This window comes from Podarcis raffonei, chromosome 3 (assembly GCF_027172205.1).
Source record: "Podarcis raffonei isolate rPodRaf1 chromosome 3, rPodRaf1.pri, whole genome shotgun sequence".
Classification (NCBI taxonomy): domain Eukaryota; kingdom Metazoa; phylum Chordata; class Lepidosauria; order Squamata; family Lacertidae; genus Podarcis; species Podarcis raffonei.
Window position 1 is genome coordinate 34,891,835 of NC_070604.1, and position 27,541 is coordinate 34,919,375.

At 44.3% G+C, this 27,541-nt stretch overlaps 1 protein-coding gene across 1 annotated transcript; it reads left to right on the plus strand.

Moving 5' to 3' along the window:
- The first annotated feature begins 1,524 nt into the window (after positions 1-1,524).
- Positions 1,525-26,648, plus strand: HCRTR2 (hypocretin receptor 2). The gene is made up of 7 exons (XM_053381088.1): positions 1,525-2,031; positions 14,346-14,524; positions 17,159-17,408; positions 21,354-21,463; positions 22,908-23,128; positions 24,395-24,516; positions 26,114-26,648. Exons 1-7 carry the CDS (start codon positions 1,737-1,739, stop codon positions 26,362-26,364), a joined length of 1,428 nt encoding a protein of 475 aa, XP_053237063.1. The 5' UTR covers positions 1,525-1,736; the 3' UTR covers positions 26,365-26,648.
- The last annotated feature ends 893 nt before the right edge of the window (positions 26,649-27,541 follow it).

Genomic DNA, 27,541 nt, shown 5'->3' on the forward strand with positions numbered 1-27,541 from the left:
TCTGCTCTGGGTTCTGTTTGCTGGTTTCTCTTGAATGCAGCTCCTCTTCTGAGGTGGCCAGCCACATTTGGCTGTTTCCACTGTGGCCACTGCTGCAGACCTAATGAGGCAGCAATGCCAGCAGGAGAGTTTAGAAGAGGATTATATACCTCACTATAAAATCCTCTTCTAGGCTTTTTTGCTGGGTTGGAGCCAAATTACTATCTCCCTAGGTCCGGGATGCCTAACTAATGGTCCTCCAGATGCTGTTAGATTACAGCTCTCATTAAACCTGGCCATTGCCCGTGCTTGTGGGAGTCCCAGTACATTTGGAAGGCTACAGCTTCTCCCTTCCTGCCCTAGCACCCAAAACAGCCACCATTCCTGAGAGTTCTGCGACGGGGTGAGCTCCAGTTGCCCGGTCCCAGCTCCTGCCAACCTAGCAGTTCAAAAACATGTCAAAATGCAACTAGATAAATAGGTACCGCTCTGGTGGGAAGGTAAACGGCATTTCCGTGTGCTGCTCTGGTTCGCCAGAAGCAGCTTAGTCATGCTGGCCACATGACCCGGAAGCTGTACGCCGGCTCCCTCGGCCAATAAAGCAAGATGAGCGCCGCAACCCCAGAGTCCGCCACGACTGGACTTAACTGTCAGGGGTCCTTTACCTTAAAAAAAAAGAGCAGATGGGGGAGGGGGGAGGTAATTAGCCAAGTCTGGATTCTGCAGTGGACTAGCATGATCTAATGTGTGGATTGAAACACAGTCCTGATTTTGCGATTTTGACTCCAGCAAATTTCATGAAGTGCTCAGTGAGGGCTCCCATTATTTTGTATTCTTTTCAATAAGTATTTGTTGCTCAGTGTTGAATGGAAGGGTTTGTGTGGTGGCCACGGGCAGTAAAAAATAGTCTGAAAATGGCCCCTGGAACATACAGGATGTGATGGCATCCACTCACTTGCACAGAAACTGTTTGTCAAGAAGAAGAAGAAGAAGAAGAAGAAGAAGAAGAAGAAGAAGAAGAAGAAGAAGAAGAAGAAGAAGAAGAAGACGACTCTTTCCAAAATAGGGACAGCCATATTCCCCCCACCCACCCAAATACACTGCCCATGTGAGTCTCCCAGAAGGCCACAGGTGCTGGTGTCCAGGAGGTAGGTTGTTCCATAGAGTGGATGCAACCGCAGCAAAGTCCCACCCACTGGTTGCTATCAAGTTGAAATCTATCACCTTGGGGAAACAATGCTAGAGAGGTCCTGGAAAGAAAAGGCATTCAATAAGAAATAAGGGGGGGGGAGATGATTTGTGTAATCAAAGAACAATTTCCCACATGGTTGTCAAGTGCCCGCAAATACCCTGTGCAATGCAGATATACAGAATAAATGTGTAATGTGTTAGAAGTCCTTACAGGGATAATGAAATGAGGATTACTATAGGAGGCAAACTGTGTCCATATGTATGTGTGTGTGTGAAAGAAGTATTCTGAGCATTCTCTTCTTCACTGCAATACTGTGATTTGCACATCCTGGCTGAATGAAGAAGCTGGAAGCATGTGCTGCTTTTGTTGCTTGCCTCTGTGTCGCTGCAGCCTCTGAGTGTTTCCTCCTCTCTCCTGGCACTGCTGCATGGCTCTTTCCACTGGGAAATCCTTGCTATGAAACTGGTCATAGAAGTTGCAGTTGGCACTGGGCTGTTTCCTCACTGCCCACCCCACCCCCTTGTTTCTCTTTTCTCTGCACATTCTTCTGTCACATAAACTATGGATGGATGGGCTTGATCACAGCCTGAACTACTGGATGGTTGGATTCAGATCCAGAGCACAGCAAATTATGTCTTTAACTCAAGTGGAGGAAGGCTTCCCATCTTGTCGAAACTGGTCATCTAATATAGAGCTGAATGACACCCAGGAGGCTTTTGGAAACCCCTCTGCAGACTATGATGAGGAGGAATTTCTGCAATACCTTTGGAAGGAATATTTGCATCCCAAGGAATATGAATGGGTTCTGATTGCTGGATATATTATTGTGTTTATTGTGGCTCTCGTTGGAAACATCCTGGGTGAGTAACATTTTGTATACTAGACTCCTGTAGCTATTATTGTTGTTGTTATTGAATTCTTTTGATTTATTGGTTTTTTTGTTGCTCATATGGGATATATATATATTTAATGTTGTGTTTTTATATATGTTTTAAGCTGCCCAGAGTGGCTGGGGAAACCCAACAAGATGGGTGGGGTGTAAATTAAAAAATTATATTATCATCATTATGATGATGATGTTTTCATACCATCTTTTTCACACCACTTGTATACTGTACTGATAAAACTTTAAAAACCAACTGTACAACACTGAGATTTAGAAATATTATTTCTTTTTCTGACTGTGGAAAAGATTTCTATTTATTCTGAGGGTTTTGACATGCGTAATCTTTGTTCTTTTCTGTTGGGATATGATTGAAGCATTTGATAATACAGCCAGCTGAGACTGTTAGAAATGCAATTTCCATTAAAAAAAATATCTCTGATGGTAAATATATTTATTTGAAGGATTTCAGTAGCCTTTAACTTGTTGAGGCATCAGTCTTATACTTAGTTAGATGGAGTAAACATCATTGAACTCAACAGATATTACTTCTGTTCAGATGTGCATAGGATTTCACTGTAAGTGTCCATTTCATTAGAAAACATGTTCCTAAATCCAGACCTTGTAACAAGTTAGTAATAAGTGAGGAACACTTTGACCTTAAGCAAATTACATGGAAGTAAGTCATATCAAGTTCAGTGAGTCCTCAGGCAACATATTCAGCTACTGTATTTTGTTTATTGGTTTACAGACTGAACTGCTGCCTTGCTTTCCAAAGGCAACTGGTGTGTTTTTTTATTGCTGTCCACAGAGGAAGGGTGCTGAATTCTTCAAGCCTCATTCATATAACCAGAACACATCTTTCTTCATATGACACTTTACTCTAGTGGTTCCATTCATACCAAGAGAATTTTGAATGACGAGTTCTACTTCATTCAACAGAATTCTGAATGAAATTCTGAATGAACATTCAGCTTGAGAAAGAGAGCAGCTGTTCTTCACGGTTCTCAATACTGATGGCTCTTGTATCCCATAGTCTTGGTGGTGTTATTTAAGACAATCTCAGAGCTTAAAGCTGCCATTTGCCACATGCCAGTTGCAGTTTGCTGAAGTCAGTGACAACAGTATGAAAAATTGTATGGAGCTTTGGCCCTCCCTGCGAACGTATCAATTGCTGTACACATATGCTGTATGGGTTTTGAGGATGGGGAGGGGAGATAAAGTTAAACCCATCCCTTCTATATCATCCAGCGCCTGTTCAGAAGGGACAGAAGAATTAATCACTAAAATTCTGCACCAATCCAACTCACGGTCCTTAGGGGAAGTGTATCTGTGAGAAATGGGAAGATGAAAGTGAAGTTAGGTAAAGCATGGTAGGTAGGGTAGAGATAGTATAAAAATCAGGAACTGAGGGGAGAAGCAAACAGGAACAAGAAAGGATGAAGCATTAATTCAGGCATTATAGAAACAAAGGAAAGGTGCATGTAAATGGGAAGTAAGGGAGCAGATAAAAGCTGATAAAATGATAGATAACGAAATGTTGCTTAAAATGCATGAGGCGATTTGAGGGAATGACTGATCCACATTGTTTGTGGCAGGATCAGGAAATACATAGGAAGAGCAATGTCAAATAGGGGTGATGAGGAAAGAAGTTTTAGAACTCTCTGATGAGCTAGAGCTGTTGCGAACATTCCAAAAAGCATGCTCAGGAATGTGTTTGAATACTCCAGTACATTTGTGAAGCAAGCATGACCCAGCTATTGAAATGCAAAGCACCCACTGCTGCTATTCCCTCCCCCTTAGCTACTGCCTATAAGGATCACAAACCAGATCAAGGTAAGTATTAGTACTGCTCTACTCTGCCTTGGTTAGACCACACCTGGAGTACAGTGTCCAGTTCTGGGTGCCACAATTTAAGAAGGATATTGACAAGCTGGAACATGTGCAAGAGAAGGGAGACGAAGAGATGAGGAGAGGGAATGTGGAACCATCGTGAGAGGCAGAGCTCCCCACTTCCCTCATCCACCTTGTACAGAAGTCATAACTGAATTCCGTAAAGCAGGTTAAGAAAGAGGACATCACACAAACATCCCAAACTAATCCAGTTACAAATCAGTGTCAGGGGAGCAGGTTCACCAACAGGTCAGAAGGGAGACTCGGAGACTCAAAGTAAAGTCAGTTGTTTTATTTAGGAAATTAGTATGCAACAGAGATCACGCAGGCATGAAAGACTTGCTCTTAGCACTTCCTCTTTCTGCTACACCTCCTCTTCTGGACGTCTTCCAAGCAGACACAAACTCTGGCAGGGAGAAAATATGAGAAAATCCAGCATACCTAAGACAGGAGGGTCCCTAAATGTCGGAAGTGGCTCTTCAGAGGACATAAGAGATTGTAACAGGAAAGAGGAATCTGAACAATCTTAGTGCTCACACAGAAACCTTTTGAGTCAAAGACTCTATCATTGTGATGCCTAATAATTTGCAACAGGTGAGCCCTAATGAGCATAGTTACAGATAAAGAGAGGCAGACATTCACTCTTGTCTTGAGTCTAATCATTTTGAGCAATATTTTCTTGTATTATTGATTTAGGCTGCAGTTCTATACACACTCACCTGGAACTAAGCCCCACTGGATTCAGCAGAGCAGCTACCACAACCAATTTGCTAGCCATTAGAACAATGAATACATTTCTCATTTAAAACAGTGTTGCGTTTCTATTTTCCCTTCAGGATTTTGAAGGCCAGAGAGGAGCAGTTTGGTGCTGCATAGGCTTTAATCCCATAAAAGCAGTGAGACCGGTCATCAGCAAAATCCTTAGTAGATCAATAATTTGCTTTTGGTAGTTTGAGCCAGTTTAACTGGATGCATGTGCTTTGTGGATTAGATGCTTAGGTCAATATTAAACTGCATGGCACCAGCACAGCACAGCGTGGTTTAATTAAAAAGTAATCAAATCTATATTAAAAGCGTGAGTGCTATAACCCTTCAAAGAAACGTGAGCATTTCCACACTAGGAATTCACTGCACTGGTATCATCGCCTTTATTTCTGATAATCTGCTTACCCTTCAGATGTTTTGGACTATAACTATAATTGGCCCCTGTCCATTGGCCAATGCTAGCTGTGGCCAATGGGGTTTGCTGCCTGAAATGCCTGAAAGGCACTAGGCTGGCGAAGGCTGCTCTGTGCCTTTAACACAGGACTGGCCCAGGGCAAAAGACAAGATGGCAGCCACCACTGTTCCACCCACTGAAGCTGGTTGGACCTTAATAAACCAAGAGCTGAACCTTAATCCCAACACTGGTGATGGGATGGCATAACCCACTGTAACTGAGGCAGCAGCACAGATTAGAGGGCCCAGGAGAATCTACATGGCAACAGTTGGGTATGGTTGAGGATTCAAGATAACTGTGAGGGGCCAGCAACTGCTACCTCAGGTAGCTGTCTCACTCTGCATAATGATAAGGCCAGCCCCTCTTTAACAGCTCCCATTGACAGCTTGCCACACACACAGTTTTCCCAGCATGGAGATGCAATGATGAAGGGCTATGCTTCTGCTGAATTATTTCTGGCATATAAAGACAAAGGTTTGTCTCTGAAAAGTATGGCAAGAGAATCACAAAGTCCTAGTGCATGGGTAGGCAAACTAAAACCTGGGGGCTGGATCCAGCCCAATTGCCTTCTAAATCCGGACTGCGGATGGTCCGGGAATCAGAGTGTTTTTACATGAGTAGAATGTGTCCTTTTATTTAAAATGCATCTCTGGGTTATTTGTGGGGCATAGGAATTCATTCATTCCCCCCAAAAAAATATTGTCCTGCCCCCCACAAGTTCTGAGGGACAGTGGACCGGCCCCCTGCTGAAAAAGTTTGCTGACCCCTGTCCTAGTGGGTGTGGAATTAGTTTATCCTGCACATTTACCACTGCATTTCCCCTGACCTCATTTCCTTTTGAAATAAGCTCTTAGTTTTCTTTGAAGCAGCATTCCTAAACAGCATGAAATCAGCACTCTGACAGATATCTTTTCATTCTTCCCATTGAATAGTCCAAGTGAGACAGCTTTATTAAATCCTAAGGAAGGTAGGTATTTCAAGGGTGGCTGAAGATGTTTTGCTGCCCAAGATGAAACAGTAAATCACAAGGTGAGTGGGGCTGAGAGACTTCAAAGAAGTGTGACTGGCCCAAGGTCACCCAGCAGCTGCATGTGGAGGAGCGGAGACACGAACCCGGTTCCTCAGATTACGAGACTACCGCTCTTAACCACTACACCACACTGGCTCTCTGAGGACATCTTCTAGGGGACAAATTCTAGTGGTCGATAGGACAAGATGCCAAAGTGGACAGAGCAACAGATATGACTTTCACCTTTGCGCAGAGGTTGCATTTCAGCTATGCAGAAGTCAAAGGGATACGCATACTTATCCACTTATCCATTCTCCATCCAGACATTATCATCACTCAAGGACACATTCTGGTTAGGCAAAACCCTTTGAGGAAGGTATGGAGCAAGGCCAGTGAATGGTGTGACCTGGGGAGGTATGTATCCTATGGAGAATCCTGAGAGTCAAGCAGAGAGATCTGGAGGCCCCAGTTGCCCTCAGGCCTGAGAGTCCCCATCTCTTCAATAAATAGTACTTCCCAAGTCAAGGTACATAATGTCTAAGGAAAGCCAGTTCTGGAACCTCAGGCAAAACAAATATCTGCAAGCAGCCCACACTTGCATCAAAAATACAATGATAATAAAGTCAATAACCAAAAATTCCCTGCCCTTTCATGACACCCAAAACCAGTTACTTCGGGCAGCCTTCTCAATCTGCCTAATGGTGAGTAAGGCCCTGATCTATGTGCTTATAGGAAAGAACTGGTTTAAGTTGCACTGCATTCTTCATTCAAGGAATAGGGAGAATTTGGGCAGAAACTGATAGGGAAAAATGCAAGAGAAGTCCTATAAGTCAGTATATGTTGACAGCAGTTATGAGGATGAACACAGAAGCGACAGCCAACTGCCAGATTGCAGTGATGCAAAGGTATCAGAGCTTCTGATCTGTTGTGGATGCTATTTTCCTGCCTCTCTTGAGAGGGTATCTTTGGGTTATCTCTTTTGTCCTCCCTCTCTCTGAAGCCTCTCAGATTTCATATCCTCTGCAAATGCAATTTATGGCTTCAATAAAATCAGCAATGATTATACAGAAAACTTCATAGACTTCTAAAAATGAAAGTTCCCTAAGGTGATCACTTGAGACCAGAGGTGGCTAAACTGTGGGTCTCCAGATGTTGAAGGACTACAACTCCCATCACCCCTGACCATTTTGCTGTGCTGACTGGGGCTGATGGGCATTGTAGTTCTACAACATCTAGAGGTCCATAGGTTAACCACCCCTGCTTTAGACCGTATGCTTCTGAATAGCAGTTCTGAATAGGAGAAGAGGTAAACAGCAGAGGACTTGTGCTCATGTCCTGCTTTTAGTTTCACATATGCTTCTGGCTGGCCAATATGGGAAGAGGATGCTGGACCTCTATTCTGGATCATATAAAAACATCCATAGGTCTGCAATCCATAGAAGCAGCAATGGGCAAACTTCCTTCGGACAGTCCAGTGTTGGGGAAATGTGCTGTCCGCTTGAAAGGAAGCCTCTCTTATGCAAACCAACTTGCACTTTCTGTCTGGTGGTGCAGGGGAAAGAAGGCATGGGGTAGGAGAACATGACAGTGAGGTTGGAAGTAGCCTATGAACCACCAGCTGACCATCCACATTCTACAATTTTTTAATGCTATGAACTCTCTCTATCTCTCTCTTATGTGTGATGTCTCTCATTTGTAGCCCATCCTTTCTCCAAGGAGCTCAGGGGTTTGTGCAGTTTATCCCATGTACAGGACTAGCCTTGATGGATGTGCTCTGCCTTCACATCTGGAGGTAGTATGCTTCTGAATACCAGTTTCAGAAAAGATGGTGGAGAAGTGTTCTTGTGCTCAGGACCTGCTTGTGGGTTTCTCACGGGCATGTGGCTGGTCACTGTGAGAACAGGAAGCTGGACTAGATAGGCCTTGGGGTGGTCCAGCAAACTTTCCTTATGTTCTTACAGTAAGTTGATGGCAGGGGAAAGTCAAGCTGATAAAGTTAGGGCGCGCACACACACACACACACCCCGCAATGAGCTTCATGTTGAGCAGGGATTTGAACTCCTGTCTAGGAGACAAACTCCCTACTCAGCTGCTCATCCTTCTTACATGTGTGGGAAAGCGGGGTTTGCTGCCAAGCCCCACGCCATCTGGGATCATGTTTAGAACATTCCACAACTGTGAGGGTGAAAGTCTACAGTGGAGGGTCTTCTCTACTTGAGAATTTAGAACCCTGCACATGATTCTAAATTAAATTCTAAATTCTGGGAGCTTTGACCAATAGAAGCAGCTCCTCCCTGCTGTGCAGAGCTTCACCCTCACACTCATGAGATGCTCTAGACATGATAATGGTAACGCACCAGATGAAGTGAGGCTTGAGGTCAGAGAGAATAAATATACCAGATTAACATTCATTTTCAAACCTCCTGACGTTGCCGTATGAAAATTCATGATCCATGTCGAGTAGAAGGTCACAATAAATTTTCCAGTGGCCTTTTGGATCTGCAAATTAATTTCAACTATGAACTTTCCTGAGCTCAGTCAGCTGACTGGAAATTCATAAGAAGCGATTTAACAACTGGTGTACCCAAAGGTGACTCCATTCGTTTTGCATGTTAAGGAAGATGAGAATGTTCCATCATTTGCACCTTGCACCAGTTTCTCTGTCAAATTCTTGTATATGTGAATTAACTTGCCTGGACTTTGAATTGCATCCTGTGCTTTATATACCCTCCAACATTTCTCCGACAAAAATAGGATATCCAATTTAATAATAATAATAATAATAATAATAATAATAATACCCCACTCATCTGCCTGGGTTGCCCCAGCCACTCGCGACAGCTTTCAACATATATAAAAACATAATAAAACATAATAAAACATTAAAAAGCTTCCCTATACAGGGCTGCCTTCAGATGTCTTCTAAGGTTGTATAGTTACTTATCTCTTTGGCTCGAGGCTTGCATAACTCCATACCATCCAACATTTCTCCAATGAAAACAGGGACATCCCAAGGAAAAGTGGGACACTCTGGGATCAAATCAGAAACCGGGACAGCTTCTGTAAATCTGGGGCTGTCCCTTGGCGGGTCAGGCTTTACAACCATGGTTGACCTCTTATGCAGGTGTCAAGAACCGCTTGCCACATGGAGCAAAGAGAAAGGCATCATCCAGGAAGATTTACAGCTGATATAAAAAAAAATCCATCATAGACCCTGCCAATGTGCTGCTATGATTTTTGCTAGATGGAGCCTTGAAGCAGCCAGTGTTTTGCAAAGTGTGTTGTTACTGCTCCCTTGGAGAGAGGCCTGCTATGCCTGTGCTCCCTACTCACTTCCGATCAGCACTTGGAATTTATCACGCACTCAGTCAGCAGATTTAATAATGGTTCACCTCTCACCTCACTCGAAACCCATCTAACCACAGAAAGAGTGAGTGGGTTTTTTCTTTTAGTTACTGTTTAAGTGCACATGCCTTTATAACTCAACAGGCTCTTAGTAAGATGTCCTTCAAGAATGGCCTTCATTTCTTCAATAGATGAATGAAGGCCATATTTTTAAGTGTTCTATTAAGCTAGATAAAGAGATCTACGCTCCCATTTCACAACTGGCTCATGGATGATGGTATCGCAATACGGCTGATTTGGTCATGGTTTTTGCCAAGCTAGCTGGGCATTTTTGCATCCATCCCAGGTGTGAGGAAACGGTGTGCTGAAAAGCTCTGGGCACGGCGCCATCTCTGTACAAGATTTATTTCTCAGCTTAAAAGAAGTTCATGAGAGTTCAAACACAAAGGTCCATACTCTAGGATTCAGATGAGTCATCTGCCCTCTTCCTGTGATGTTGCCAGCAGACCCATCTCCGGAAATCACGCCTCCTCTTTCCTCGGCCCTGTGAGTGGCTGGGTCCTGCCCTAGGCTCCACCCTGCCAGTTTCCTCCTCTGAGCTTGGGCTCTCTATACTTGTCTCCCTCCCCCGTCGTTTCCCTAGCAGCCTCCAATTCCCTGACACCAGGCCATGTTCAGAAGCCATGTGCCAAAGCTAAGCAGGTATGGGCCTGGCCTACGCCTGGATAGGGGGACACATGGAAAGTGGGAACTCCATGCATGTGTCCTTGAGTTCCAGGAGGGAAGAACGGCAAGTCAGAAAAGTCATAAATTCATCAAATCTACCCAGTGGCAGCTGGTGTCCACTAGACCCGGTGGAGCAGCTAGGATGCCATGGGGGGAGTACGGTCACAGGGAAGCAGCCACCTTCTTCTGGTTTTCTCCCCATCCATCTTTCTTGCAGACACTTACAGAGGACACTTCAGCATTGCAATTTTACAAATAGCACCTGACAAAATTGAAAAGTGTCTTACTTTGGTTCGGGGGGGGGGCTGTTGCTTTTTTGCTGTTGCTGCTGCTGTGGGTTCATGCCAAAGAAGCTGCACATTGCTCCAAGAATGCCATGAAGAGCTTTATGCTCTCGCCCAGGCCACACTTGCTCACCTGCCTGACCCACTGTGGCAGAAACTGCCCCTCTCCACATCTCTTTTGGCCTGGCCAGGCAGCAGCTGTGCACAAGGTGAGGACTGCAGCTGAGGTCTCTGACCTGGACAGAGTGGAGCGGTGCATTGCATTGAAAAAATATTGCTTAAAAACCAACTATGCGTATCTGTGGGATCTGGGTTTGTTTACCCTGAGTTTAGATATTGCACACAGCGCTATAATGCATGCAGCAATCCGGCAAAACTCTTGCCCAAGGCACGCCCTCTGACATCTTCTCACACAAATCCAGGGCACACACACTCACACACCACATCATGCCGCCTCCCCACCGCAGCCACCCCCTGCCTGCCACATTCACTGTGGCTGTCCCCCCCCCCCCACACACATTGTCACCTTATCTTCACCAACTCTTTCTCCTCCTCCTCTTCCTCTGCCACCGGAAGTGGTGTGCCTGCTTCTGGAAGTGTGCTTCTGGATGTGCTGTGCCAGTTCCTGGGAGTATGGTAGCGGGAATGTTGGGTGACATTCATCTGAGTTATTCACACATTTCTTATGCTCTGTGACAGCTGGCATTTTATTGCCCTTCGGTAGGTTTAGTATTGGGTACTCAGGTGGCGCTGTGGTGTAAACCACTGAGCCTAGGGCTTGCCGATCAGAAGGTCGGTGGTTCGAATCCCCATGACGTCAAAGTGCAAGTAGATAAATAGGTACCTCTCCAGCGGGAAGGTAAATGGCATTTCTGTGCGCTGTTCTGGTTTCACCAGAAGTGGCTTAGTCATGCTGGCCACATGACCCGGAAAAACTGTCTGCAGACAAACGTTGGCTCCCTCGGCCAATAAAGCGAGATGAGAGCCGCAACCCCAGAGTCATCTGGGACTGGACTTAACTGTCGGGGGTCCTTTACCTTTTACCTTTTTAGGTTTAGTATAAACCTATTCTTGAGCCTGTGGTTAAGGAGCAGGCCTGGACCCCTCACCATCCTTGAATTTGTGATGCTGGTGGTGATGCTGGTGGAGAATGCTCTTCCATCAAGCACATGGGCACCTCTGCTTGTTATTTTGTCACGGAATCTGTCTCAGTGGTGTTATCTGTGCAGCAAAAAAATGGTGGAGAAAGGAATATAGTGGTGGTTTTTTGCACATATAATGCTCCTTCTGTGGTTTTGGGGAGGACCCATTCTTGAGAGCCGTTCTTAGAAGCTGGAATTCCCCTAGTGCAAGGACCAGGATTTTGCTAGAGGCAAATCCTTGCCATTATTTTATTGCCAGGATGAAAAGGAGCAGGCTGACACATTGTGGCAAAATGAATGAACTGCAAACACTTCAGGTGTTCTTCAAGCAAGAAAGTGATGAAACAAATTAAGTATTTCCCCCCTCTCCCTACTCCTCCAAACTGCAAAATAAATCTTAAGAGGGAGAATAATATTTCTGTTGTCATGATTTTGCTAGTCAAATGCAGATTTGAAAATCTGATGCCAAAAAAACCCCCAACTATATGAAAAAAATGTCAGTTATTTGTTGTCTGTTATGTTCACTGCTATATGCATTTTAATACATACACTCTTCCAATATCGGTTGGAGAACTGCCTCTCAATATTTGGATAAGTGTGAATTTCACAGGACAGCTATATGTGCATTCATGCGTTGTATTGGAAAATGTGATTTAAGTGTGAGAACCAAACCAAGTTTCTTCCCCATCCCTACTCATGAGTAAATCCCACCAAGTTCATTGCGGCTTCCTCCATAGTAAGTCTGCTCAGGATTGCAGGCATCATCAATCAACTAGATAAGCACTGAGCCAATCCCAAGATGGCGCAAATCCCTTCTCATTCTGTAATCCAGCCAAAATTATAATCTCATGTGGATTCTTGAATTTAAAAATTGGAACTCAATTCAGATAAGGAAACCTATGAGATATGATCACAGTCTACTTTGGAATACCTGGTCTTGGGAGGGTGGTACTGCAGCCATGACTTGCTTTGTGAGCTGCTCAGAGGCATTTCATTGGACACTACTGAAACAGAGGGCTGAAGCCCATGAGCCATTATTTGAACATTCATTTTACTGAAGTGATTCTAAATCCCTTGGGGAGAGTGGTGTGTGTGTGCGCGCACACAGTAGACCCATGCTTTCATGTTCCTGTGCCAGCTGACCTCCATGAATTGAAGAACAGAACTCTGGATTTGGAAGTCCTCTGAACTCATGCAAGTTCCCTGTGTGAAATGCTCCCCCCCCAAAAAAAATATTCACAGTTCTAAATCACACAGGGAGCCTGTACAGAAGGCTCCTTACTGTAGACCTTCCCCTTACAACTCAGCATGCAGGCAAACACTGGTGGGAGTAGACAGCAGGCCTCCACCTTGATATGAGCAAACTGAATGCTTAAATAGAGCCCTGCTGAGCAGCATAATAGTAGGACATTGAATGAGCAAGACTTGAATGAGCCAGAAAAATTATCATGGATCATTCACACCCCGGCCAGCACCTCTTTAATCTTCTACCCTCGTGCAGAAGATATAGAAGTATAATCAGTCATACCAACAAGTTAAAAAACCAGTTTCTATCCATGGGCTGCTGAAGAGAAAATAATATAGTGCAACTGACTTTCAGGGTTGGTGTGTTGTGCGACAAGCACACAGAGTGCAATGAGATTGAGTGTTTGGGGAGGGGAGGGAGGCTCAGTTAATTTCATTGTACACAGGTTGTACATTGATAATAATAATAATAATAATAATAATAATAATAATAATAATAATAATAAAATTTTTATCTATATCTCGCCCTCCCCAGCCGAAGCCAGGCTCAGGGCGGCTAATAACAATAAAACAGTACAAAAGTACAGCACAAACAACACTCTAAAATCATTCATTATAAAATTAATTCAAATTAAGCCACTGGCAACCATTGGGCCAGAGCTCCGCGAAGATTGCCGAGGGAGGGAGTCAGGCTGTGCCCTGGCCAAAGGCCTGGTGGAACAGCTCTGTCTTGCAGGCCCTGCGGAAAGATGTCAAGTCCCGCAGGGCCCTAGTCTCTTGTGACAGAGTGTTCCACCAGGTCGGAGCCACAGCCGAAAAAGCCCTGGCTCTAGTTGAGGCCAGCCTAACTTCTCTGTGGCCTGGGACCTTCAAGATGTTTTTATTTGAAGACCGTAAGTTTCTCTGTGGGGCATACCAGGAGAGGCGGTCCCGTAGGTATTATTATTATTATTATTATTATTATTATTATTATTATTATTATTATCAGAGGTACCTTTTTCTCATTTTCATTTTAAACCTCTTGGCAACAGTATTGATGTTCATGGGCATGAGAAGGCTCTCATCTAAGTCACTGATAATGATGGGAGTTGCCCCATCTGTATATTCGCTTCTGTGTGCCTTCTCCAAGAATGTAGGCAGTTGTTCTTTCTCCAAGACAATCATATGGCTTGGGCATCCCAGGCAGATCCCTCCTTTCACGCCACAACCCTGAACTGATCCTGAGCACTGCAGGAGACGTAGAAACTGTCTGAGTGTACCCAATGAGAGGATCTTAAACTGGGAGAAGGTATGAAAGATTAGGTAATGCTTAGAAGGCACAACTTTGAGAAACTTGGTTCCCAAGCCTTGCCTTTTCTGGACCAAGATAATTGCATTGTTCTGATTTGTTGCTTCCTGATGTCCATATTGATTCTTCTTTGCAAATAGTTTGTGTTGCAGTATGGAAAAACCACCACATGAGAACAGTCACCAATTACTTCATAGTCAACCTCTCACTAGCTGATGTCCTTGTCACCATCACTTGTCTTCCAGCAACGTTAGTGGTGGATATCACCGAGACGTGGTTCCTTGGGGACAGCCTGTGCAAGGTGATCCCTTATTTGCAGGTATTGTTTTCCAGGTTGGGGGGGAGGACTGGGCGGGCTACATTTTAATATAAATATGTATAGTGTTATGCATTGAGGTCAGGTGCCTGACCCCTCTAATCCCTGGATCCAGCAAGTGTTAAAAGTTAATTAAACCTTCTAATTCTGGGAAATAGCCAAACTAGCTTCCTGGTGAGGTGATGCGGGGGTTATGGACCCCTCAACAGAAAAAGGCAGAGTTGGGAGCAGAGGTAGCAATGGTGTAAAGACAGCAAACTGGGAGAGGACAAACAGAGCAATGTTTGGTGCCTGTTTACAATCCAATTCTGCAGCTATGGGAGAAACAAGGCCCTCTTGGGGTGTTAACGCATTCGTCTCATTTATATCCAAAACTCTCCCATCATTTTATTGGCCTTCTTCCACATCACTCCATCATAGAATTTCTCCCACCACATCAGGCCTTTCCTCTAAAGCACCTGCTTTAGTGCATCCTTTCATTAAACATAATGTAACATGCCACCCCAATCTCCAGAGCAGTGAGAGATTCCAAGCACAAATTTCCCACCTGGGCCTGTGTTTCATTGGGAAAATGAAGCACGGTGAATACTGTGGTTCCTTTATGAGATATGGTTTATTTACACACATATACACACAACTTGAGCCTGCGGGGGTGGGGGTCCCCAGCATTACACTCCAAGGGGGGGTTGCCTTCTCCAGAAGCACAGCATTTAATTCAACAGACACTAGTCATTTTTCTCCGCCTCCTGCACTTTTGCTTGTCACTGCCGTTCCAGAAAGTGGGGTTGGGGGATGAGTGTTCAGATCGCTGGGCTCTCACTTGTGGGGTGCCTCAGGGTTCCATCCTCTCCCCCATGTTTTTTAACATCTACATGCAGCTGCTGGGAGAGATCATCAGGGGGTTTGGGCTGGGTGTTCATCAATATGCGGATGATACCCAGCTCTACCTCTCTTTTAAATTGGAACCAGTGAAGGCGGTGAAAGTCCTGTGTGAGTGCCTGGAGGCAGTTGGAGGATGGATGGCAGCTAACAGATTGAGGTTGAATCCTGACAAGGCAGAAGTACTGTTCTTGGGGTACAAAGGGCGGGCGGGTGTGGAGGACTCCCTGATCCTGAATGGAGTAACTGTGCCCCTGAAGGACCTGGTGCGCAGCCTGGGAAGTCATTTTGGACTCACAGCTGTCCATGGAGGCACAGGTTAATTCTGTGTCCAGGGCAGCTGTTTACCAGCTCCATCTGGTATGCAGGCTGAGACCCTACCTGCCCGCAGATTGTCTTGCCAGAGTGGTGCATGCTCCAGTTATCTCCCACTTGGACTACTGCAATGTGCTCTATGTGGGGCTACCTTTGAAGGTGACTGGGAAACTTCAATTAATACAGAATGCGGCTGCTAGACTGGTGACTGGGAGTGGCTGCCGGCCGAGACCATATAACACCCGTCCTGAAAGATCTTCAGGCACAATTCAAAGTGTTGGTGCTGACCTTTAAAGCCCTAAATGGCCTCAGTCCTGTATACCTGAAGGAGCGTCTCCACCCCCATCATCCAGCCCGGACACTGAGGTCCAGCGGTGAGGGCCTTCTGGTGGTTCCCTCACTGCAAGAAGTGAGGTTCAGGGAACCAACCAGGCAGAGGGCCTTTTCAGTAGTTGCGCCTGCCCTGTGGAACACCCTCCCAGCAGATGTGAAGGCAATAAACAACTACTCTGTATTTTACTTTTAAAAGACAACTGAAGGCGGCCCTGCTTAGGGAAGTTTTTAATGTCTGATGCTGTATTGTTTTTAATATTCAGTTAGAAGCCACCCAGAGTGGCTGGGGAAACCCAGCCAGATGGGCTGGGTATAAATAAATTATTATTAATAATTATTATTATTATTATTATTATTATTATTATTATTATTATTATTCCACCTCACTCAATTTCTGGCCCACATTACTTTCCCTCCCTTCTCTGAGATCTTGGCTTTTATCTCTCCAGTCAAAGGGGCTTATTTCTTTGCACTCTATGGTAAGTTTCTTCAGTCCCTTATACTGTAGTTGCTAATGACTCATTGCTAACACCTCACTTGCAGTAGGCCAGTTCTGATTTAATTAGCTGTAACACTTGGATTAATTAAAGGATTAGCAAGATCATGCATGGCTCAAAGACACACTTGATTGATACTAAATACACATGTGTCTGGCCATTTCCTGTCTTTGATACTCCAGACTTAAATTAAAACCTACCACTAGCTTAATCCCGAATTTAGTGTGCCTTGCACTCCCAGATTCATAACAAGAATATGCTTTTTTTAAAAAGGGGGGGGGACTGCTTTTCATTTGCAGATGATTGGCACTCTAGATGGCATTTACCAAACCAATCCTGTGCAAAGACTTCCCCCTCCCCCCTCCTCCTATGCACCCCACCCCCCAAATAAATTGGGTATGGGAGTCAGGAAAAACCCCTAACAGCACACGGGTGGTCCAGTCCTTTGCTTTTAACAGGACTGAGAGGTGACTTTTGTTAGCTGGATTGTGCCCATGGAGGGGAAAGTTAATGTGATTCTGAAAGAATCGTTAAAAGTGCCAAAGCAACATTTCCCTCCTCCTTGTTTTTACTGATGTTTTGTTGCCCTTCTGTTCCTTTTCCTCCTTCCTAGACTGTGTCGGTCTCTGTTTCCGTGCTAACCCTGAGTTGCATCGCCCTGGATCGATGGTATGCAATTTGTCACCCTTTGATGTTTAAAAGCACAGCCAAGCGGGCCAGGAACAGCATTATCATTATCTGGATTGTGTCCTGCATTATAATGATCCCCCAGGCGTTCGTCATGGAGTGCAGCCATGTCTTGCCAGCATTAGCCAACAAAACCATCTTATTCACGGTTTGCGATGAACACTGGGGAGGTGAGTGTTTTTCACCACAGGACTGGAATTGCCCACATGGACATTATGGAAGGAAAACTGTACAGTTAACAAACCCACTGTATGAACATCTCATCTCCTGAATTATTGGGTATTGGTTGAAACCAGGACTTTGCATGATCTTCTCTGGCACTGGCTTTTAGCTGCCTTTAATCTCTAACTGGATTTCTTAGGTACAAGCAGTAGCAGTCAGTGAGGTGGAGTGGGTGGGTCAGTATTGCTTGCATTGCTTCCTATAACTGAGAGAGAGGGGGGCAAGGTAGGAGGGAGGTCTCTGCGGTGTGGACGCAGCAGCGGGAGCATCAGATTGGTTCCACCACAGCACTCACACAGTGCTGACCTCCTCACTGGCTCCACCCTTCTCCTCTGTGTCTCAGTTACCAGAAATGATCTCTTCATTGCGAAACTAGGTGAGCTGTTCTCCACCCCACTGAGCAGCACTGCTGGGTACAAGTGTTGGGTACAATGTGGTTACTGTTAAGAGGAAAGCTCTCTACAGCCCAGAAGGGTGCCCTTTGACACCTATGTTGGTGTCTGTGTTGGGCCTATATTGTGCCTATGTTGACATAGCTTACGACTTGAACATGTGAACATAGAAACATGGGGTGGGTCTGCTGTTTTCACAGGAACTGGTCAGGTGCCTATGGGAAACATGCAAACACTCTCTCCCTCCCAACCACCACCTCATCTGTGAAATTTCACAGGCCTTTAGATAGCTCAAAATAACCAAAGGTATCACCAGAATAACCAAAGGTAACTGGATACCTTAAGGACTGCCATCTTCCACAAGACCTTGCAAGCCCATGCATTCAGAGCAGTTTCAGAAGCACATCAGAAGGTGGCATACAAGTAAAATGACTGATCGTTCAGATGGTCTCTGTGTCTCCCTGTCATTAGAAGTCAGGTGAAGATAGGGCCTTTTCGATGGTGGCACTCCACCTTTGGAATTCCCTCTCCTAGGAGGTGTGCTTGGGGCCAAGGAGGAACTCTTCTTGGCTCTGGCATTTTTATTTCCCCAGGCCTTTGGGTTTTTGGTGTGTGGAAGACAGGAGTGCCTGGCATGCTCTGGTCCATGGGGTCACGAAGAGTCGGACACAACTAAACGACTTAACAACAACAAATGTATTACTTCTGCTGTTTGCTATGCATTTACTATTTACTTTGTTTTGCTATTGTGGTTTTAATTTACTTTGGACTGTCAGGGGATTGAATGATTGGATTCTTCAGCAGCACACACACAAAGGCACCTTACATATAGAAAAAACAGTATGTGAAGGAAAAGATTGAACCCTTTATCCATTTGCTTGGAAGTCAGTCCTGCTGACATCACAGCGACCTCAGCTTTTAAGTCTCCCCTTGCTCCTTATTTCCGGATTGGCCAATCCGAGAGGAAGAAATTTCTCCATCCCTGCCAGAAAGCATACTTTCACTTCCCTGGGAGACTATTAGAATTAATTTGCTTTTCAGGCTCCCAGAGATGAGTTCTGTGAGGAAGCTGAAATGTCTCTACTTTTCCAGTGCTCCATTTTCCAGCTATGACGGTCAAAAAGGTTCAATAATACCTCACCATTTCCTGTTGGGAGCACATGGGACTGGCAATGGGATCCCAACTCAACATGGAACACAACCTAGCAAAAAGGATTTCCTCTTTAGGGGCATGCCCTGATTTGCTTGGTCATAGTATCACAAAACAGGGTCTGCAGTTACATGATCAGCATGTAGTAACTGTTGGGCCATGAGTTCACCACCAGCCTCACATATGCACAGGCAATCACACAGCTGAATCAAGGCACTGAGAGCCATTCAGCAATTTCACCGATGCTTTAACACAGCACCCAGCAGCTAAGGATTTGGGTTCCTTGATGACGAAACCTTCAGCTCTCTCACACTCCTACCCATCCTGTCAGTCAGATGTAATAATTGCTACATTGGTGGAATCTTTAGTTCTACTTAAAGCACAAAGGTCCTGAAGCAACTGTTATGTGAAGTATGTGCCCTGGGTTTTCTTTGAAGTTCTGCCTCCAAATGCATCCCCGCCCTGATTGAGACCACTTCAAAGGAAAAGGCTCGTTCTTCGTCCATCTTGATCCATCATCGACTTGTACACAGCCTGGCAGCGTCTACATTTTTCTCCCTTTTTTTAAAAAAAAGAAAAGCTAAAGATGTTAAATTAGAAGCCATAAACCTCCAATGGTTGTTGAAATAAATGCTGCAATTATACTTGCACTATGCTGCCTGAAGGTCACCGTGCAGGCAGGTGGTGGCTCTTTATGAGCTTTCTTGAGTCCTGCCGGTTGAGAGCTCAAATACTTAAGATAATGGTAATTTCCCCTGCAGTAAATTTTCAATTACAGTTCTGGCTCCCTGACACAGCAATGTTTCTTTTCAGACCTAGACAGTTACTGAACCTTCTTATATATTCTGTGCACTAAGAGAAAGACGACTCCATCTGGTTCATGTGAAAGATACAGATTTACCCAGATAACATCACAGTTGCAGATGCTGGAAATGAGTAATTCATGCATATTTATAGAACCCTTGGGAGATTCACGCCATGGAAGAATTCTGTACAAAGCACTTAAAGCAGGACTACCAACCACCCAGTACTTCACTGGTCTGACCATTAGGAGGTAACAGGCACTGGGCTTCAAAAGCCTGTGACCTCCCAATTCTGTCTGGCACCACCCCATAACCTGCTATATGTATTGGCTGGCTTTTTCCACAACCCATCAGATTTGCTGTGGCTCAACCCCTTATATGCCAGATTCCATCCTAGATCTTCACCTCACAGTTCAATACTTTTCCTGACTCCACAAGGTTCTGACCAGGCTGCAAGTGGTGAAGGTAGAGTGGTAGTCCAGTCCAGTCCAGTCCAGTGGTAGAGCATCTGCTTTGCATGCAGAAGGTCCTTGGCTCTGTCCTCAACATCTCTAGGTAGAGTTGGAAGAGACCTCCTGTCTGCAACCCCAGAAAACTGCTACTAGTCAACGTCAACAATACTGTAGATGGACCAGTGGAAGAAAGCTTCCTGTGTTCCTAACAATCCTAGCTGGCCTTCTGCCCCTTACCCCAGGGGGCCAACAATTTTGGAAATCTAAGCTTCGCAACCTTGATTTCAAGGTTGCTCTCCATTGTTTTCTACATCCTCATCTTTTAGCAAGGTCTTCAGGTGATGGAGTAACCAATGCCTTTGGATGGCTAGGTGCTTCCAAATGCTTCTGAACATTAGTTTAGCAATCTAGTCAGCTGCAAAGTCAAAGGGATTTTATATATATATATATATATATATATATATATATATATATATATATACACACACACACACACACATACACACACACACACACACACACACATTATATATATATATATATATATATATATATAGATCAAACCTATCCTTTCTTAAGGAAATCAGGCCTGAGTGCTCACTGGAAGGACAGATCCTGAAGCTGAGGCTCCAATACTTTGGCCACCTCATGAGAAGAGAAGACTCCCTGGAAAAGACCCTGATGTTGGGAAAGATGGAGGGCACAAGGAGAAGGGGACAACAGAGGACGAGATGGTTGGACAGTGTTCTCGAAGCTACCAGCATGAGTTTGACCAAACTGCAGGAGGCAGTGGAAGACAGGAGTGCCTGGCGTGCTCTGGTCCATGGGGTCACGAAGTGTGAAACACCCTACCCTAAAGGCTTTTCACCACATGCAAAACATGCTAGGATCTGTGTGGCCTTGGTTAATAATGTGCTTGGAATGTTTTGGAGGAAAGGCTCCTGTTTTGAAACGATCCTATCTATTCAGCCCTTTAATTTTACAATATGTTTGTTGCATGCATTAACAATTACATAGCAACTAACAACTTCAAATGAGCGCACGTAGAGAAGATCAAAAGAGATGTTATTCAAGTCCTTTTTGGTTTTCTTTGCAGCTGAAGTCTACCCCAAAATGTATCACACTTGTTTTTTCCTGGTTACATATATGGCCCCACTGTGTCTGATGGTGTTGGCCTACCTACAGATATTTCAAAAGCTATGGTGCCGGCAGGTAAGCTTATTTTGCTGTGAGATCCATCTGTGTGATCCATTTCATGATGCCTCTTAAAGACTGACATATTTATGTATTTCAGTAATGGACACAAAAATATATTAATGGTACAGAGTAGAATAATTGTGTATAATTCACATGCAAGCAATCTTTCACCAAAAAAGGAACACCATGTTCTCCAAAACCATCCAAGCATATGAACTGATATAGCAAAGTAAGTGCTTGCATCCAGTCCACAAATTCTTAGCTTACATTTTCACTCTAAAGAGCTGAAATGAAATCATTCCTGCTAAGATAGGATCATTTTCTTCCCTGGCTCTTAGTTTACATTCGGATGAAGGCTTGATAAAAGAAATGGAAAAATCACCTAGAACAGAGAAAGAAAAATGTTGTAAACATTTCAGAAATATTTACATTGCACTTCGGCATGATACATATTATGTTTTCTTGTTTCTTATTTCTGTTGATAGAGTAGATTTAATACATTAGCAGAAGCTGTTTCTACTCCCACTCATGGAAAATAACATATCTCTGTTTTTCAAGTGCAGTTGCCAAAGTGAACAAGGTGTTATATTAAGGAGAATTAACACAGCAAGCCTACTTAACACCTATTAGCTAGTGTGATTTGACTCTTTGCTCAGGTACGTCACATCAAGTAGAGCAGGTGTACCATAGTGGCTTTTTAATATCATTGGAAATTGTGCACAATTGGGCACAATTTTTCAGTGATATTAGAGCTCATTAAGAGAACCGGTTGTTCATCGGTTATCCCTTGTATTTGCCAACTTGATTTTTTTTTTCATAAAAAAGTTCCATATTTTGGACCAATAATCTCTCTGAACATGTTTATGAATCTTTGGCTAAGTTAGCAATATGCTCCCATAAACTAGATCCTTAGGTGTGTCTTATGGGTGTGCTACAGTAGTATAGCAGGTATTAAGTTTAAATTTGCTAAATTTGTAACCCAATTTTACAAAGCCATATACAAAAGAAAATCAAAATCAAAATGCAACCAATACAATACAATTTAAAACATCATTTTAAAATTCTGCTTTTAATACTCCTAGACGAACCATCATCAGACAAAATGTCACACAAAGCACCAAAGTTGGCAAGGTGGCCATCTGTTACCTCCCAGTTTTCATCAATTCAGCATCTTTACTGAGTTCCCTCTTCAGGTCTCTCTTATATCTAACAAAAGGGGGTTCACATTCAGAATGGAGATGCATAAGCAAAATGAACACAATTCTGGAAAGGCATCTTTCATTTCAGCCATAGAAAAGAGATTGCATTGAAATCAACATGTGTGTCTATTATTATTATTATTATTATTATTATTATTATTATTATTATTATTATTATTGTCTCTGGGCCAGTGAGCCTAACAGATTTTCCCTTTGGGCAAATGGAAATAATTAACATTCCCTTTACTATGCTCTGCTAGATTCCAGGAACTTCATCTGTGATTCAGAGAAAGTGGAAGCCTCTGCAATCCACAGCGCAAACCCAAAGGCAGAAGCCATCGGCAAATTTCAGGATTAGTGCTGTGGCAGCCGAAATCAAACAAATCCAAACCCGGAGGAAAACAGCACGTATGCTCATGGTCGTTCTCTTGGTTTTTGCCCTCTGCTATCTCCCAATTAGCATTCTCAATGTATTAAAAAGGTAACCTTAATACACAATGAGTAATAATATGCATCCGTGTGTGATTTTCTAGTCTTTAGGTAGCAGGATGATTCCATTTTGCAGCTGACTAGCCCTATAGCAAAATTAGCATTTGTTTGTTTGTTTGTTTATGAACTGCCAAGTAAAAAAAATACAATAAAATAATTAGAACATAAAACTTTAAAATCATAAAGTCACAAACAAATGGTCAACAGTGACTCAGATCTCTACAAGGTCTCAGGCAGAAATCCTTTCCAGGTCTGTCAAGTGAAATCCTTATTTGCTGAAGATGTTGGAGACTGAACCTTGAACGTTCAGTGGACAAGAAATGAGCTTGAACAATGAGCTATGGCCCGACCCTGGTATTAGCATGTGGTTTTTAATTTTGCAGAAAGGCAGGCAAAACTGGAGCTGATGTGAACATGGCTGGCTTGACTAGTTGTCAACACAGTTGAGCAAGAAGTGTGGGAACACCTCTCTGCTCCTTCAGCTGCTGCTTAAGGCTCAGAAGCAGAGGAGAAGGAGAAAAGAGGCAGGGTGGCAGAACCTGCTTGAAGAACCAAAGGGTTCTGACCACAGCAAGCCCATGCTTGACATCTTGCAAGAAGCAACATTGGGAACAATCAAGAACTGCAGGATACACTTAAAGGCACTAGAGGGCACTCCAGTTTTAGGGACTTGAGTGAAGGGGCTTAGGTGAGTTTAGTGTTTCTCTGTAAACAGGAAATTAGAGCACAAGCAAATATTAATGTTGTCTCAGTGATAAGCCAGGTTCCTGAAAGAATAAGGAAAACAACAGAACTAGAGTATGCACACCCAGCAGAGGAGTGCAACCTTGTACTGTGAGGGCAACCAAAGTAGCAAGATTCCACGTAACTTCTTGTCTCTAAGCAGGTCTCCTTGATCAGGGCTAGTGTGGTAAGGACCAACATTTGCCTGGTCCAAGGCCAGAACAATCCTTGTTCCCCCATCAGCACCACCATTCTGACTTTACACAGAGCATTCAGGCCAGAGGTGACCAGAAATATTTCTCAGTGTGTGGTTATCTGAATCAAGGCATGCGGTAAACTTTAGAAGTCACTTATAAGAAGAAGTCCCTTGGAGAACACGCTCAGGCCCTTTCCTTTAATAATAATGAAAACACTGTGTCCTTGTGGTCCTCTGCATTTTGAGATACATATTCTGTGTACAAATCTTTCAAACTGAAAGCTAATTTGAGATTTAATCAGATTTCTAATGTCTTCTCATTTCTTCTCTTTTTGTAAGGGTGTTTGGGATGTTCAACAATGCCAATGACAGAGAAACAGTGTATGCCTGGTTTACATTCTCCCACTGGCTTGTATATGCAAATAGTGCAGCAAACCCAATTATTTATAACTTCCTCAGTGGTAAGTCGTTCAGTTCTGCTGCCTTTTATCAATGCGCCCCCTCCCCACATGGTTTAGCTACACAGCTCGGAACTACTAGAAGTCTTCCATTCAATGTAATGGGCTCAAGCCCATGGAACTCTCTCCCAGCTGAGATTAAGCAGCCACCCTCCTTGTTACACTCCAGGCATGTAGCCAAGCCCTTTTTGTTCCAGCAAGCATTTTAAGACAGTGTTCCATCTTACGATTAAAAAAAGGGAAAAGTTTTATTGCCCCATTGCTTTGTGTCCACCACTTAGAAATGTGAACAATTACGCAGTATAGAAATGTCTTAAATAAAAAAAATAGTAAATAAATGAGCCTTTGGGCTTCCCTTATCTTCTTGTTGGGGGGTGGGAATATTTTGTGCCTCCAATTGGCTCCCCTGCTTTGAGTTTCAGGCTGATGCGTAATTTCCTATCAGACTATCTGCTGGTGGCTGCCTGAGGGGGTTATGCTTGCACACTACCCTTGCTGCCAACATCAGGACAAGACAGATGAACTCCCTGTCTCTACTGGGTTTACTGGTAGAACATGAGACTCTTAATCTCAGTGTTGTGGGTTTGAGCCTCACATTGGGCGAAAGCTACCTGCACTGCCAGGGGGTTAGACTAGACGGTCCTTGTAGTCCCTTCCAACTCTATATTCTCTTCCCTACATGTGCCATGAATCCACCCATTTAACCAAGAGGGGGAATAATACTATGATTTTGCAATGAACAGGTTTTTAATGAAGCTATGTCATTATCTCTTTGGGGTTTACCCTATGGTTACCAATGAATCCAGGGACCCCCCCCTTTTTTTTGAAGCTGAGTAGCAACAGGGAGTCAGTAGTGGGGATGGTGAGGCAAAAGACCCTGGGCCCAAGCACACATGCATATTGCATAAAGGTGCAAAGCCCTTCTTTCCCACCCTGTGAAACATAAATGCGCAGAGTTTTTTAAAAATTGGGCAACACCCGCCACCCCCAGCTCCCGAGCCTCCCCCGATCAGTCAAAACAAAGGGGGAAGGAGATCTTTACCGCCGGATGTCCCCGGTTCCCCTTTGGCAGTGGCAGCAGCAGCAGTCAGCAGCCCGGAGCCAGCCTGGTAGGGCAGTTGGCTCTGGCTGGCTTCAGGAGCTGCTCATGGTCGTGACGCCCGCCATTTTTCCTCTCTAGAAGTCCCCATATGATGCATTGCACACAAGACACATCACATGGGGACTTCCAGAGAGGAAAAATGGCAGGCGCCACAGCAGCGGGCAGTGAGCAGCGCCTGAAGCCAGCCAGAGCCAACTGCGCTACCAGGCTAACTCCGGGCTACTGAGGCTGCCACTGCCACATTTCCTGGGGACAGATTTGCAAATCTGGGGACATTCCGGGGACAGAATTTGTCCGGGGACAGATTTGCAAATCCCGGGACTGTCCCCAGAAACCAGGGATGTCTGGTAACCCTAGTTTACCCAAATTGTATCAGTGGCATTTTTTAAAAAAATCAATGAAGTTAGGATTCATTTTCACACATGAATTGTTGGTAGGGGGAAAAAATTCCAGTTCATAGTATACTGTCTCATGCTTCTGGTGCTGTTTGATTTGCAGGAAAATTCCGAGAAGAATTCAAAGCAGCTTTTTCCTGCTGCTGCTGCTTTGGCATTAGCCACCACAACGAGGACCGGCTTCGAGGACGGGCAAGCACAGAAAGTCGGAAATCCTTGACCACCCAGATCACCCATTTTGACCATGCTACCAAGTTATCAGAGCACGTTGCATTGACCCATATAAGCACACTCCCAACAAATGGCAATGGACCTGTTCACAGCTGGGAGCATCCCAGTTTCTCTGCGGTTTAATACTTTTGTAAGTGGAAATCTGTGCACCCAGTTGTCTCAACCAGTAACCAGAGTACTGTGGACTGGAAAGGAACGATAGTCAATGAACACCTTTTATTTTCTAAAAGAAACCACAGCCTTGTTTGGAAGCTTGCGTGATTTTAACAGCCTTTGCTTTTGAACTGTAAGATAAGATTGTTTGGGAACACATTAATTTTTTTATATACCTTAACTGGTCAGAGCTTCTGACGTATTTCCTTTCTCAATAAAGAGTGGGTGCAACTTGTGTTTCAGTCAAAGTTGGCAGTAAGCAAGGGGGAAGCATCATGATGGAAATCACATTAGGACCAATTTTGCCTCTACCAAGTTGTTCATAAAATAGCATAAATGAACCCTATATTAATATGGCCATACTAATTGATACTAATAGTGACATCATTTGTTGAATGTGATTCCAGTGTGGTGCAGTGGTTAGGAGCGGTAGATTCATAATCTGGGGAACTGGGTTCGCGTCTCCGCTCCTCCACATGCAGCTGCTGGGTGACCTTGGGCTAGTCACACTTCTCTGAAGTCTCTCAGCCCCACTCACCTCACAGAGTGTTTGTTGTGCGGCAGGAAGGGAAAGGAGAATGTTAGCCGCTTTGAGACTTCTTCAGGTAGTGATAAAGTGGGATATCAAATCCAAACTTCTTCTTCTTCTTCTTCAAAAGGGCACCAGCCATATCAAGGAAGATATCTGCAGCAGAGGTGGATTTAGGAAAGCACGATTGGTTCTGACGTGCTGGGCATCAAGTCTAGGGGGCGCTGCAGGGTGTACCAACTATGATGTAGTGAATTGAGCAAAAAGGGAGGTGAGAGGTCGTGTGGGTGCCGAATTTTGACCTTGCACAGGACACCACTGAAATCTGAAAGACTAAAGTCCACCCCATCTGCAGGCTTGGGAAAAATGGCAGAATCCTAAAAAGGGTGGGGGAACATACCCCAAAGGAGTTCAACAAGGGCTAAGCATGCTCAGTGCCAAACAATGCTGATGGGACACACAGAGATAGGAATGGAAAACGGGGGAATGGTGTATTCTGGAAAAACTTGACAGCAAAGGGACTCAAAATGGAGCCCTGTATACAACTGCCACCCATCTCTAGGCTGACCAAAGTCTTAAGCCCAGGAGCCAGGCTTGAAATTCATTGCTTGAACAGGT

Coding starts and splice junctions, on each gene's coding strand:
- HCRTR2 (XM_053381088.1), top strand. CDS start 1,737: ATGGATGGGCTTGATCACAGCCTGAACTACTGGATGGTTGGATTCAGA. Junction 14,525..17,158: donor AGGTGATCCCTTATTTGCAG/GTATTGTTTTCC, acceptor CCTCCTTCCTAG/ACTGTGTCGGTCTCTGTTTC. Junction 23,129..24,394: donor ATTCTCAATGTATTAAAAAG/GTAACCTTAATA, acceptor TCTTTTTGTAAG/GGTGTTTGGGATGTTCAACA.